This window comes from Lynx canadensis, chromosome C2 (genome assembly GCF_007474595.2).
Source record: "Lynx canadensis isolate LIC74 chromosome C2, mLynCan4.pri.v2, whole genome shotgun sequence".
Lineage (NCBI taxonomy): Eukaryota > Metazoa > Chordata > Mammalia > Carnivora > Felidae > Lynx > Lynx canadensis.
In genome coordinates, this window is record NC_044311.2 from 118,095,982 (window position 1) to 118,109,940 (window position 13,959).

The window sequence follows — 13,959 nt, forward strand, 5'->3', positions numbered from 1 at the left end:
AAAAAAACAATCAACAAAACTAAAAGGCAACCTACTGGATGGGAAAACATATTTGCAAATGACATTTCTGATAAAGGGTTGATATCCACAATACATAAAGAACTGATACAACTCAAAACCCAAAAAGCAAATAATTCAATTGAAAACTCAGCAGAAAACACGAATAGACATTTCTCCACAGAAGGCATGTAAATGGCCAACAGACACATGAAAATGTTACTCATCAGCAGAGAATTTCAAATCAAAACTACAATGAGATATCACCTTATCTGTCAGAATGACTAAAATAGAAAACACAAGAAACAACAATTGTTGGCAAGGATGTGGAGAAAAAGGAATCCTCCTGCACTGTTGGTAGGAATGTAAACTTGCACAACCATTGTAGAAAACAGTATGTACATTTCTCAAAAAATTAGAAATAGAACTACCCTGTGATCTAGTAATCTCACTACTGGGTATTTACCGAAAATATACAAAAACACCGATTCAAAGGAATATATGCACATCTATGTTTATTAGAGCATTACTTGCAATAGCAAAATTATGGAAGCAGCCAAGGTGTCCATCAATGGATGAATGAATAAAGAAGAGTTGATATATATAATGAAATATTATTCAGCTATGAAAAGAAAGATTGAAATCTTGCCATTTGCAACAACATGTATGGAGCTAGACAGTATAATGCTAAGCAAAATAAGTCAGAGAAAGTCAAATATCGTATGATCTCACTCATATGTGGAATTAAAGAGACAAAAAAAAAAAAAGAACAAAGGAAAAAAAAAAGAGACAGAGACAAACCAAGAAAAAGACTCTTAAATATAGAGAACAAACTGATGGTTACCAGAGGGGAGGGGAGTGGGGCAATGAAGGAAATAGGGGATGAAGAACTTAACATAATGAAAAATAAATTAAATGATTTAAAAAAATCAGTTTAAAAACAGAGGCCTTGGTACATTCTGTGCATTTTAAAGCAATTAGTATGGCTGAATCATACTAGTTCAATCATAAAAGAAATTTAGACTTTCCCCAGAAAATACTGGCCAATGATGAAAGGACCCTAAGCAGTGGAGTGGCATTATCACATCTGTGTCTTACAACTGTGTTCAAAAGTTAGAAGTGCATGTTTAGGAGTTATTGCAGTAATCCTGGTGACAAATGGTTGTGACCACCACTAGGATAGTGGCAATGCTGGAATGTAGGAATAATAAGGCCATAGAACTCATAGACGTAGAGAGGAGCAGGCAATGAGAAAAAGAGTTAAACATAACTCTGCGATGAATGGTGGTTCATCCCATTGAAATAGGAACACTGGGGGCAAAGGATTATAAATGTAATGACCCGAACTGTAAATGTAAAGATAATAAATTCTGGTGGGTCATGTTGAGTTTGGGATGCCTGTGCAAAGTTCCAATTGGAAATTTCCAGTATACAGTCAGAAAGATGTTTGTGGAGCAGCATTGTGAGTCATTAGTGCATGCAAATGATACTAAATTTAGACCCTGGGGATTGAGATGATCACTTAAGGTGAGTAGGTTAAGACACCTCCCTTTTCTTCCCACTACCAGTAGACCCAGTGGCACAAAACCATTTTTAAAACATTTTTATTAACCCATTTTGGATGTATAGATAGAAGTGATGAACAGGCTTTAGAACCTATAATTTAAATATTGGCCCAGACCATAGGTAAAGTTGTTTGTACCAGTTAGTTATTCTCTCCTGAGATTTGTTAACTAAGGTTGAACAGATCGCTGGATTTCAGAGTGTAGGATCTTAGCATAGAAGAATTTTCCCTAGGAACACATAACTAGAAAGAGATTATCATAACTAGAGAAAACATTCCTCTCCATATACATTCTTATCTATTGAACATGATCTGAATTTTCTTTAGAGATAGGGAAACAGATTAGCATGAATTGGCTCACGGATACTGTCATTAGCATATTCTATGAGGAAAGAGAATAACAATGAGCTAGATACTGTTCAGGGCAAGACAAATGAGGTCTTTCTGGTTTATGGCCAATTATGATTAATTCGTGTAACAATGATTATACAGTGGCTACTATAAGCCGGGCATTTGGTTAAAAACCTGGGATTCAGTTTTGTCTCCTAGGAGATCACAGTCTATTATTTAACTAGAAAATAGACTTAAGAGTATTAGTTCCCCTTAACTAGGTGCTTCATCAGCTAAAATATACAATCACACTTAATTATTACTAAGAATTTTAATAAGCATGATAAGAAATCAATCTCTAGTTTCAAAGAACTAAGAGGTCAATTGCTTTCAAAGAAACAAAAGTTAATTTAATCAATATTTCTCTCATTTTGAAACTTTGTCTGAAAAAATTTGAACAGCATCTTTGGTCCCTTTGGCCCTTTTACTGTGGTGCTATTCCTCATAGGCCTTGTTCTGGGAGATGGTGATTGGTTTTGCTGTGGTTTCCCAGTAAGTGGCTGATGATTTTTACTACATACAAACTCAAGCCAGGAGACCCCTGGAGGCAATCGGTGGTAACTAAGCACCTTAGTGAACACACAACCTGAGAGAGTAGATGTGGTAGACTCTTTGGAAGGAGGGGGTAAAGAGGGCACAGTTGAAGAAGAAGAGGAGGAGAAAGATGATGAAGAGGAGGAGGAGGATGTAGAGGATGAAGAGGATGTAGGCAGGGACTGCGGCTCAAAATTATTACTTTTCTTCACATAAAGTAGCCAGTCAATAGCCTGGGGTTGTTGGCTTACAACTCTGTCTTCAGAGGCTGCTGTCAGCCCATTGTTCTTCCTATTTAGCTCCTGGGTGATATCAGGTTCAGATGTAGAGAGAATTTGTATCTTTTCCATTCCTTCAAAGTTGTCTTCAGGGATTTCATCAGGCTGATTTTCTTTCACCGAGGATGGAAGACCAGATGAGGGAGAAGTCTTTGGTATGGAGAGGAGAAAAACTAATTTCACTTCTAGTCCCCTCTCAGAACTGAGCTCAGGTGTTGGGATGACAAATAGCGTTGCGCCATGAGGATCTTTCCTTCCCGTAAGATGGTTACATTGAGATTTTATGCAGGAAGCACAAGCTAAACATACTATATAATTTGAAGAAAGTCGGGGACCAGGATGAGGATTTGGCCTTCCCCTCATTCTTCGAAAGAGAATCTGCCTACAGAGATCCCTCTGGATTCTGGTCTTGGAGAGGGAATTGACAATTTTATTTACAACATCATCAGGGACATTTCCACCTTTAACAATGCAGGGATGAATATAATCTAAATTCCATGATATTTCTTTATTTGATGCTGTCTTTGCACAAAGATCAAAGCTGCCTTTATTCTGGAATCTGGAGCCCAATGTTGAAGCAGCTATGCTCCTGATAAAGTGTTTAGAGCTTGATAATGATTGACCTGAGACATTTGGTTTATACTGGGGTGAAGATAAGTCTGTGGCCCTGTATTTGTCATTTGGTGAAGAGGTATTCTGAAACTTGGAGTGACAAACTGGTGAGCTGAGGGTCCTGAAGTCCCGATTAAGTGTAAGCACTGTCTGAGATTTAGGTGGGAACAATGGCAAACTCTTAGTCTGGTGGACAGAATGTGCTAAAGGTGATTTCCTTGGTTTTGAATGGGACAATGGTAAGCTCAGAACAATGGAATTAGAGCTCAATGCAGCTGTTGTCTGAGGTTTGGAGTCAGATAATGGTGAGCTCAGAGCCATTTGATTGGATTCCAATGAACATGATGACTGAAGCAAGTCATGTATTTGAGATGTAGAGTTGAGTGATGGTGAGCTCAAAGATCTTTGATTGCGCTCTAATAAAGATGTCCAAAGGCCATCCAATGAAGATGTTTTCTGAGGCTTGGACTGTGGTAATGCTGCGCCAAGCACTCTTTGATTAGGTCCCAAAGAAGATGATTTCCAGAGGACATCTAGGGAAGGTGTTTCTTGATGTTTGGGGGGAAATAATGATGAACTTGAGACTCTTTGATTAGACTTCTGTGAAGGTGATGTCCAGCAAAAGTCTCGGGAAGATGTAGTCTGAGGTTTGGGGAGGGGTAATCGTGAGCTCAAGTTTGTTTGACAGGACTCCAGTGATGAAGATGTCTTATTAAGATCAAGTGAAGGTGTTGCCTGGGATTTATGGTGGATCAAAGGTGAGCTCAAGGCTCTCTGATTAGGCCACAGTGAAGTTCTCTGGTGGGGGTCTAGTGCAGGTGTGTCCTGACGTTTGGATTGAGATAATGGTGCTTTTGGAGCCTTGTTATAGAAACCCTGTGAAATTGTGTCCTGAGACTTGGCAGAGGGCAATACTGAGCAGCTCTGCACCAACTTCTTAGAGTTAACTGGAGGTGCTGCAAGGTGATTACTATGGGATTGCACTCTGACTACAGGCAGCTTATTGGGTTGATTTAGTTTTTCACCTGTGTATTGATGTGTCAATGAATTGGTTGTGGCCGGTTGGTAAGAGTGTTCTAATGGCACAAATTGTTGATCATAATATGCCAATGGCTCCATCTTGTGCTAGTGGTAGAGGTCTTTTTGAAAGCAGCTGGCTTGTGGGATATTTTAGTAACTGAGTCTTTTAGCTGGATTCCATGGGCAAAGAATATTTTTAAATAAATAATCTTTGGTAGTTTCCTACTTCTATCTTGTTTCCTCTCTGTTAATTCTCAAATATTACAGAGTGTCTCAAAATTGAGGTATAGATGAGGTTGAAAAAATTATCACCATTTGAGATTCTCCTCTATCTTCTCTTTCATTCCCTAGAGCTTTCTCTCTCTTTCTCTCTTTTGAGGAAATAATGCCTGTTAATAAAATAGTGAAGAGAGTTAAGAAGAGATCCTGATAGGGATATTAGTTTTCTCAAACAATTTGTTGTAGTGACTAGAGCATGGGCTTTATGTTAAATCCAAGTCAGCTACTCTATGTGTAACTTTTGAATTAAACTTTCTAAACCCCATTCGCATATCCATAAAATAAATGTGATATTTAATTTACTGAGCTAAAGACTAAATAAGATACAAAATGAATAGCATTGTCCAGGATATAATAGATGCTCAAATAAAAGGTAATAGCCATTTCTGGTACTCTTTTCTTGATGGCTTAAGTAAAAAAAAAAATCTATGATAAGTTTGTTGCATGAAATAAGAAAATCTTAGAGAAAAGTGAAATGGAAGTGCTGAAATGTTGGTTTTCAATTTAGATTCAATTACCTGTTGTTAATCACCTTTTAGCTTATTTCCAAAAGTCCATAATTCTAGTTGAAAGTTTACTGCATACCTTTCATACTGTTCTTATTTTTCACCAATGTATCTTTTGAAACCATTGCCTACTACCTTTTAAAATGAATGTCTTTGTTCATGTTTATTATTTTTTTTACACTGGTGATCTCCATTCATTCTCTCATTTCTCTCCAGGCCTTCACTAAATTATTTTCTTTTCCTCTCACCTCAATATAGTGCCCAGTGTTTCATCACCAGGTCTCTTCCCTTTTTTTTTATTCCTATGCAATCACACTAGTTGTTTTTTATTTAAAAATGAACTATAGAAACTTCACAAAAAAACAGAAATATATAGCTAGCCGAAAGTGATGCAAGCTCAGAAAAGATAGATGTGTTGCTTTTTAAAAGATGACACATAATAGAACATGACACTATTTTAGTGCATTTTCATGGCCAAGGGTTTGTTCTTCAGGTTTTAAGGCTAAGACACATGATATGACAAAAAACTGAGAGTGATTGCAACAGACCTTAGGATCATCCAATAAAGTCATTAGCCCTAAGGCCCTTGAAGATGGGAACTGTTCAACTTTGGTTTCATGATCCTTTCTTATGCTTCCATGACTTACCAACCCAATTTCTGATGGACAAATTTATTCTTCATATATGCCACCTTATCCAATTAATTAACTATCAATTCTATTACTGCTAGAAGGTTTTCCCCTACATCAAGGTGTCTTTTCACTTAATTTTATGTACACCTATTTTAATATACTCTTACCTTATGTACTCTAATCTTATGTACATCTATTTTAAAATATGTCTTGTTGATATCATAATTCACTTGTTTTCAAGTCATGAGTCATTCCTTGTGGAATTCTCCAAGTACCAACAATGTTATTTACATGCCATTGACTTCCTAATCTTTTGTCTCTAGTGCTGGTTTCCTCTTTAGCTTCAAAACTATATTTTCAACTAATAATCAGACTTCTCTACCCCAAATTCCCAAAGACAGTTCAAACACAAAACACATAAAACTCAATAAAGTTACTTCTTCTTCTGGAGAAATCTTTTTCTATGTCTTCTATCTCAGTGTCTAAAGACTAGTTTTCTAATTCAGAATCCTTGAAATTATACTGGACAGCTTCACACTCCAGAACAATTTACATACTAATATTGGCTGATCTTACCTCTTCCGCAACTTAATTTACCTTTTCCTATCCAAAGTCACTATTTCAGTTTATACAATAGGCATATCTTGTGTAGACAAATTTATTACTAAATTAACTTCTATATATCTTTCCTCCATGACCTCACTCACTCTCTTCCATCTCTTCTTCCAGACACTCAAGAGGAAGTTTTTGCTATTGAAATACAGCTCTTGCTCACCTGAGGATTTCCTTCGCTTTGCTTATATCTGTAGGAGTAATAAGCATTGAATTGAAGTTATTTGTGGTTGCTGGATTTTGTGTGGTGTGATTTGACACCCAGCTTTTTAAAGACAGCGAAAATGGTACATTCCACTGTGTGCTGTTTGGCACCCTAACATGCTTCTAATTGTTAATACAGAATAATTTCATGACCTTGAGGTATGCAAAGATTTCTTAAACAGAACACAAAAAGCAATAACTATTAAAAATTGATAAATTAAAACTAAGAGCTCCCAATTATCAAAATACACCATATTTAGAAAGAGTAAACGCAAATCAAAGAATGTGAAAAATATTTACGATACATAATATCTGAAAAATAAGGATATGGATATTATCATAGAATATTACATACACGATAACCTCTGCATGTTGCTAAGAAAAAAATACAGTTTGAATCATGTCAAAAACATGGCCAACCACTTCACAAATGAGGATATCCAAACGTTAGTGCTAAAGCTCAGCCTCATTGGAAACCAGTGAAGTGCATACTTAAAACACAGAGAGGTACTACAACACATTATCAGACTAGGACTAAAGTAAAATAAAATGAAATAAAAGCAGACAAAGTCAAGAATTTGTAACTATGTAGATTAATTAGTATTTATACACGCACACACACAACACACACACACACAATTATATTTCATACCTAGGTATAATCCAATAGGCATATCATGAGTGAATATATGCACCAAAATACATGCCATAGGATGTTCAGTGAACATTATTCATAGTAGCTCAAAACTAGAATTAACTGTCAATCAGTAGCAGAATATATAAATAAGATATGATATATTCATTCAATGAAATACCAAACAACAATGAAAATTAGCAGAAAGTCTAGCACCATGCAACTACATGGATGAATTTCACTTACAAAATGTTGAATGAAAAGAATAATATGCACAAAAAATACCTTAAAATTTTACATATGAAAGTAAAAAATAAGGTCATACTATCTATGATCTTAAAAGCCAAGCTAATACATTTGGAGAGGTACAGATTAGGAGAGAACAAAACTTCTAGAGTGGTGGTAATATTCTGTTTCTTGACCTGGATGATGGTTGTATGGGTGAACTCATTTTGTGATAATTGAGCTCTAACACTTACACTATGTGTATTTTTGTATGTTTCTTAACTTCAATAAAAAGTTAAAAAATACATAAGTTGATGCTAATTTGAAAAGACACATCTGAAACAAAATTGCACTGAAAGGTGAAACATTAAAGGATGAACCAAGATCTGGCACCCAGATGTAATGAGAACTTGAGAAAAAAAAAGAAGTAGAAGAATGTGATGTGGAAATCCTGCTATCATATGTAGAGGAATAAAGAAATTCAAAACAAATGGAACTAACAAAAATCTATTTTAGACAAAAACCAGAGAAAAATAGCATTTCTGAATGTTTTCCACTTCACAGCACTAACACAGCAAATGGCACTCTCATTTTAAAGAATGTGTTTTTCTGTAACTATAGAAGAAAATGAATACCACTTAAGAAAAAATTAACCCACAAATAGTCTTTGTGCCCAAATTCTCTTTACAGTTGGGTTCTTTCAAACTTTCAGTGAAATGATTCACATAGTGTTATATAACCCTTTTCAGAATATAATAAATACTGAAATAGTCTAAGTTTGTTCTGTGAAACTGCTGTACATAATTCTAATATTAAACTTGACAAAAAATTTCAAAGAGAAAAATAAAATGTCACTTATTTCATATGCAAAATTCCTAAATAGAATAAAAAATTTAATTTAACATTACAAGAAAGTAACAATAAACTATCGCCAACTGGATCTTATTCATACAATGTAATGATTTATTAGTAAACATTATAATTCATCATGTTCATAATTCAAAATAAATACTAATAGATGCTCAAAAAGTCACTTTATAAAATCCAACCTCCCCTCCTCATAAAACCCAGTAAAGCTATTAAGAAAAAACTAGTTATTTATTGAAAACAAACTTCAATCTGAAAGCACAATTAAATCATTCAGTTGATATTGAACTATGAGCTAGTCCCACTATAGGCTGATAATAGACAAGCATATTAATCATGAAGTCACTATTACACTTTAACATTATTTGGGAAGATCTGGCCAATGTAATAAAGAAAAAAAATAGGAAAAAAGTCTAAATATTGAAAAGGTGAAAATTATATTATCTATGTATATTATATGATTAAAAATTCTATTTAGAATAAAGAAAACCTGACTGAATCGATAATATATTAAAATTCAGAAAGTTCAATGAAATCAGTTTACTAAATCTGTATATATGAATCAAGAATTTTTCTAAATGTCAACACTTAACAGGATATATGATGACCATAGACACTTTATATATAATTTGTTCTAATAATTCAATAAAAATACAAATATCCTATTGCAAAAATGAGCAATTACTTGAAAATTTTTATAGAGAAGAAATACAAATGCCTAGTAATCAAAGAAAGCCAACAGTTTACTGCATCTGCTTCTTTTGTATCTTTCAATTCTTTTTCCAATGCACAGATGCTCCGTGCTCCTTCATTCTACTTCCTTTTTCAAAACATGTTTCGAATAAATGGAAAAATTACCATTGGAAATTTCAGTAACCTTTTCATTAATGGATAGAAACAAGCAGAAAATCAGTAAGATTTTGTATTTCAAGATTTGAAAAGACACTATCAATTAACTAGACCTAATTGATATTCATAGAACATTTCACTCCAAAACATTCTTCTCAAGTGCACATGGAATATGCACCAAAACTTTGTAGACCATACAACAAATTTCAATCAATTCAAATGGGTTTAATCATACATAATATGTTCTTGAATTTGGCAATGAAAGTAATTATAATCAATAACAAAAAATATATGGAAAAATAACCAGACATTTAGTATAAAAGAATATATTTCTAAATAACCCATGGGATAAAGAATTCAAAAAGGAAGTTAAGAATTATTTTGCAATAAATTAAAATAAAATAGGCTATATAAAAATGTGTAGGATGCTGCTAAAGCAGAACTTATGAGGGGGATATATCTGTAGCATTAAATAACCATGTTCGAAAAGAAGAAAGTTTTCAAACCAAGGACATTAGCTTGCTTGTTAAGCAAAGAGAAAAAAAGAATATTAAGCCAAAATTAAGTAGAAAAAAAAATATTAGAAGAGAAATTAATAATATAGAAACCAGAAAATCAAGGATACCAAAAGCTGGTTGATTTCAATAAAACTGAAAACATTTAGTCAGACATGTCAGGAAGAAAAAAGGAGAGAGAAATAAGTTACCAATACCAGGAATGAGAGGTGATATTACTACCAACTGTACAACATTGAAAAGAATAATAATGTAATACTATGAATATTATGCCAATATATTAGACAAGTCAGATGAAAGAAACATACTCTTGAAAGACACAAACTGCCAACACTCACTCAAAAATAAATTCTAAAACTAAGGATCCCTATATTTATTAAAGACATTGAATTTCAGTTTAAAACCTTCCCACAAAGAAAACTTCAGACTCTGATGGCTTCATTGGTGCACTGTAACAAACATTTAAGGAAGAAATAATTCCAATTCTGTACATACTCTTCTAGAAAATTAAAACAGAAAATTTTCTTCATAACTCATCCTATGAGTCAAGTACTACCCTGACACCAAAACCAAACAAAAGCATTACTAGACAAAAAAAAAACAAAAACAAACAAACAAAAAACACTGTATACGTATGTTATTGAGATAAATGCATAAATCCCAAACTTTTACCAAGTCGAATCCAACAACATAAAAAAGATAATCCACTTTCCCCAAATCCACGGTCCCAATCTTATCACAAGAAAACATCAAACAAGCCCAAATTAAGAAAAATTCTATAAGATATTTCACCAATACTCCTTAAAACTGTCAAAGTCATGAAAAAAAAAAGGGGGGTAAGATAGAGAAATTATTACATACTAGAAAAAAATCTAAACATAATAACTAAATGCAATGTGGTATCTTGGATTGGATCCTGGATCAGCAAAAAGACATTAATGGAAAAAATGGTGAAATTCTATTAAAATCTATAGTTCATTAATAATATTGTACAAATGTTAATGTCTTTGTTTTGATAAATGTGCAATGGTGATGTAAGATTTTAACATTAGGAAAATCTGAGTGAAGAGTTAGAATGCAAAACAGCTAGAATAGACAAAACAGCTTTGAAAAAGAAGAAAATTAGAAGGCCAACATTACCTGACTTCAAAACTTATTCAAAAGCAACAACAGTTGGGGCGCCTGGGTGGCTCAGTCAGTGGGGTATCTGGCTTCCACTCAGGTCATAATCTCACGGTTTGTGGGTTTGAGCCCCACATCGGGCTCTGTGCTGACAGCTCGGAGCCTGGAGCCTGCTTCGGATTCTGTGTCCCCTTCACTGTCTGTCCCTCCCCCACTCACACTCTGTTTCTCTCTCTCTCTCTCCCTCTTCCTCAAAAATAAATTTAAAAAATTTTTTAAAAAAGCAACAACAGTCAAAATGGTCTCTATGGGCATAAAGGTAGACCAGATCAATGGAACATGAATAGGAAGTTCAGAAATACACCCACATATATATGGATAGCTGATTTTTTTAGAAGGTGTAAAAGCAATTCAATGGAAAAGTATCCTTCCAAATGATGCTGTAATCATTGGATTTATATCTGCAAAATATGTGTATGTATATATATATATACACACACATACACACACACACACACACACACACACACATATATATGAAATTCGACCCATACCTCAAATTATACATGAAAATCAATTCATAATGGGATTACAGATCTAACATAAAACCTCAATTTACAAACATTCTAGAAGAAAAGATAGGAGAAAACCTTTGTGACTTTGAATTGGGGACAGATTTTTAGATGTGACACCAAAAACAATGAATAAAAGAACAAATGAATAAATTGAACTCCACCAAAAATTAAAAACTTCTGCTCTTCATAAGGCCCCTTCGGGAAAATGAACAGGTAAGCTAAAAAAGCAGGGAAACATGTGCAAAAATATCTGACAAAGCACATGTTATCAAGAGTATACAGAGAAATCTCAAAACACAAAAGAAAGCAAGTGATCCAATAAAAAAAAAAAATGGGCAAGATATTTGGACAGCTCTCCAAAGATGATATGTGAATGGGAAATAAACACATGAAAAGATACTCAACATCATTAGTCATTAGGAAATGCAAATTTAAACCACATGAGATACAACTAAATACCTATTAGAGCTGCTAATTTTTTTTAAGTTCACCTACTAAGTGTTGACAAGAATATGGAAGAAATGGAACCCTGATGCACTGCTGGTGGGAATTTAAAATAGCCCAAGAAGTACCTGGGTGGCTCAGTCGGTTAAGTGTTTGACTTCAGCTCAGGTCATGATCTCACCATTCATGGGTTCGAGCCCTGCATCAGGCTCTGTGCTGACATCCTAGATTCTCTGTCTCCCCCTCTCTCTGCCCCTCTCCAGCTTTTGTCCACTCTCTCAAAAATAAATAAACATTAAATAAATAAATAAGTAAATACATACATACACACATACATACATATATACATAAAACAGCCCAAGAAGTTTAGAAAATAGTTTAACCATTTCTTAGAAAGCTAAGTATTACATGTATCATACCATCCAGCCATTCCACTCCTAGTATTTATCCAAGAGAAAAGAAAGTACACATCCATAAAAAGACCTGTAGAAATATGTTCACTGAGCTTTAGTTTAAAAGTCCAAAACTGAAAATTATCCAATGTTCTTCAGCAGGTGAATTAATCAACAATTTACAGTAGCCTCATATAATGGAATACCACTACTTCTAATCTCAGGAATCCCATCTTCAGCTGAGAATTTAGGAGCAAAATTATTGCAAATTGATAGGCAAAAAAAAGTATATGAAACAAAAAGAGTACGACAAACCAACCTCATTTAATATCTCAAATGTAAGACCTCTGAACAAAGACAATTCAATGAGGCAAATGCTTTGTGTTCTCAATAAACCATCAAAATAGAAATATGTGTATGCTCCAAGTTTAAAAAAAAAACAAAAAGGCCTCCAGAAAACCCATACAATAAAAATATAAATACATAGATGCCTTAAAAATTGGTAAAGATTGGTTTGGCATTTATAAATAGTATTCTTGGTGTACATATAGATTAATATTCCAGCAATTTCAAATTGAGTTAATAAAGCATGCAATAATTGTTTTAACCTAGCATTATTTGTTTTCATCTGTTTAATTGTTTGGTGTCTCCTGTCTGCCAAACTCTCAACATCTAAAATACCCTTAGGCCTATATCATTTTTATAACTCAAAAGATTTGAATTTAGAGAATTTCTTGGAAGTCAAGTCTTCAGCACTAGAGCCAAAGATTGATCGCTCAAAGAGGATAATCCTCTTTTGGGAGCCCACTGCATAAGATGCACTGGTTCAGGTATACAGAAGACTTCAGAAGAAATCTCTGTAATCCAAGGCTTATCTCTAGCCTGACATGTGTATTTGACATTAGTACCTGACATTTCTACTTTGAGCTCAGACATTCTGTTCTCATCTTTTTCCAAATATAAACCCACAAGAAATCTCTCAGATTCATACTCCAGGGCTATGTTCTCTGAACTCTGTTATACCTGCATATACATGCACAGTCATCTAGACATATTCCTGATTGTAAACAAGTCTCTCCCCCAAGAGAAGTTTCATGAAAACTAAAAATACGACTGTTTCAATGATTCTTAGAAAAGAAACTTGAGCTACTTTCATGCTAGACAATCTTGTAGGGTCTATACTATTTACATTCCCTGTGAGGAGAAGTAATACTGAAAGACTATGTTCTAATGCACAGAAAAATAAATATAATTCTTGGGCTACCATTTCCACAAAGAGCTCTACAACTCTCTATTCAAAGTAAGAGCTTTGAGAAAATTCTGCCATGTTTTACCTGAAATCAAGGTACTTTTTAGGATGAGCATTATACATAGTGATGAATCACTGGGTTCTACTCCTGAAACCAATACTACGCTGTATGTTAACTGACTTGAATTTAAATAAATACATTTTTTAAAAAGCTGTCACCCAAATACACGGAACTGTTAGTGGAGTGGACATTAAGCCACCCTACCATGAGTTCTACAGAAATCTATCCATCACCATGCAGCTGTATTCAACATTGTCTATCCTCTCTGTCGTCATGTTCTGGAAAACTTCAAGAATTATGGACTTGGTATGCAAAGAGTTGAGTCAGCCCAGTCTAGATATATTTTAGATAATATGCTTTGTAAAAATCCATTAATTTTTATGCTTGTGATTTTTTTT

At 34.2% G+C, this 13,959-nt stretch overlaps 1 protein-coding gene across 1 annotated transcript; it reads right to left on the bottom strand.

Moving 5' to 3' along the window:
* Positions 1-2,301: 2,301 nt before the first annotated feature.
* LOC115522919 (casein kinase 2 subunit alpha' interacting protein) lies at positions 2,302-4,498 on the bottom strand. The gene has a single exon (XM_030328479.1). The coding sequence runs from the start codon at positions 4,492-4,494 to the stop codon at positions 2,302-2,304; it is 2,193 nt and encodes a 730-aa protein (XP_030184339.1). The 5' UTR covers positions 4,495-4,498.
* Positions 4,499-13,959: the final 9,461 nt, after the last annotated feature.

What these genes read in the sequence shown, in the direction of transcription:
- LOC115522919 (XM_030328479.1), bottom strand. Translation starts at nt 4,494, where the DNA reads ATGGAGCCATTGGCATATTATGATCAACAATTTGTGCCATTAGAACAC.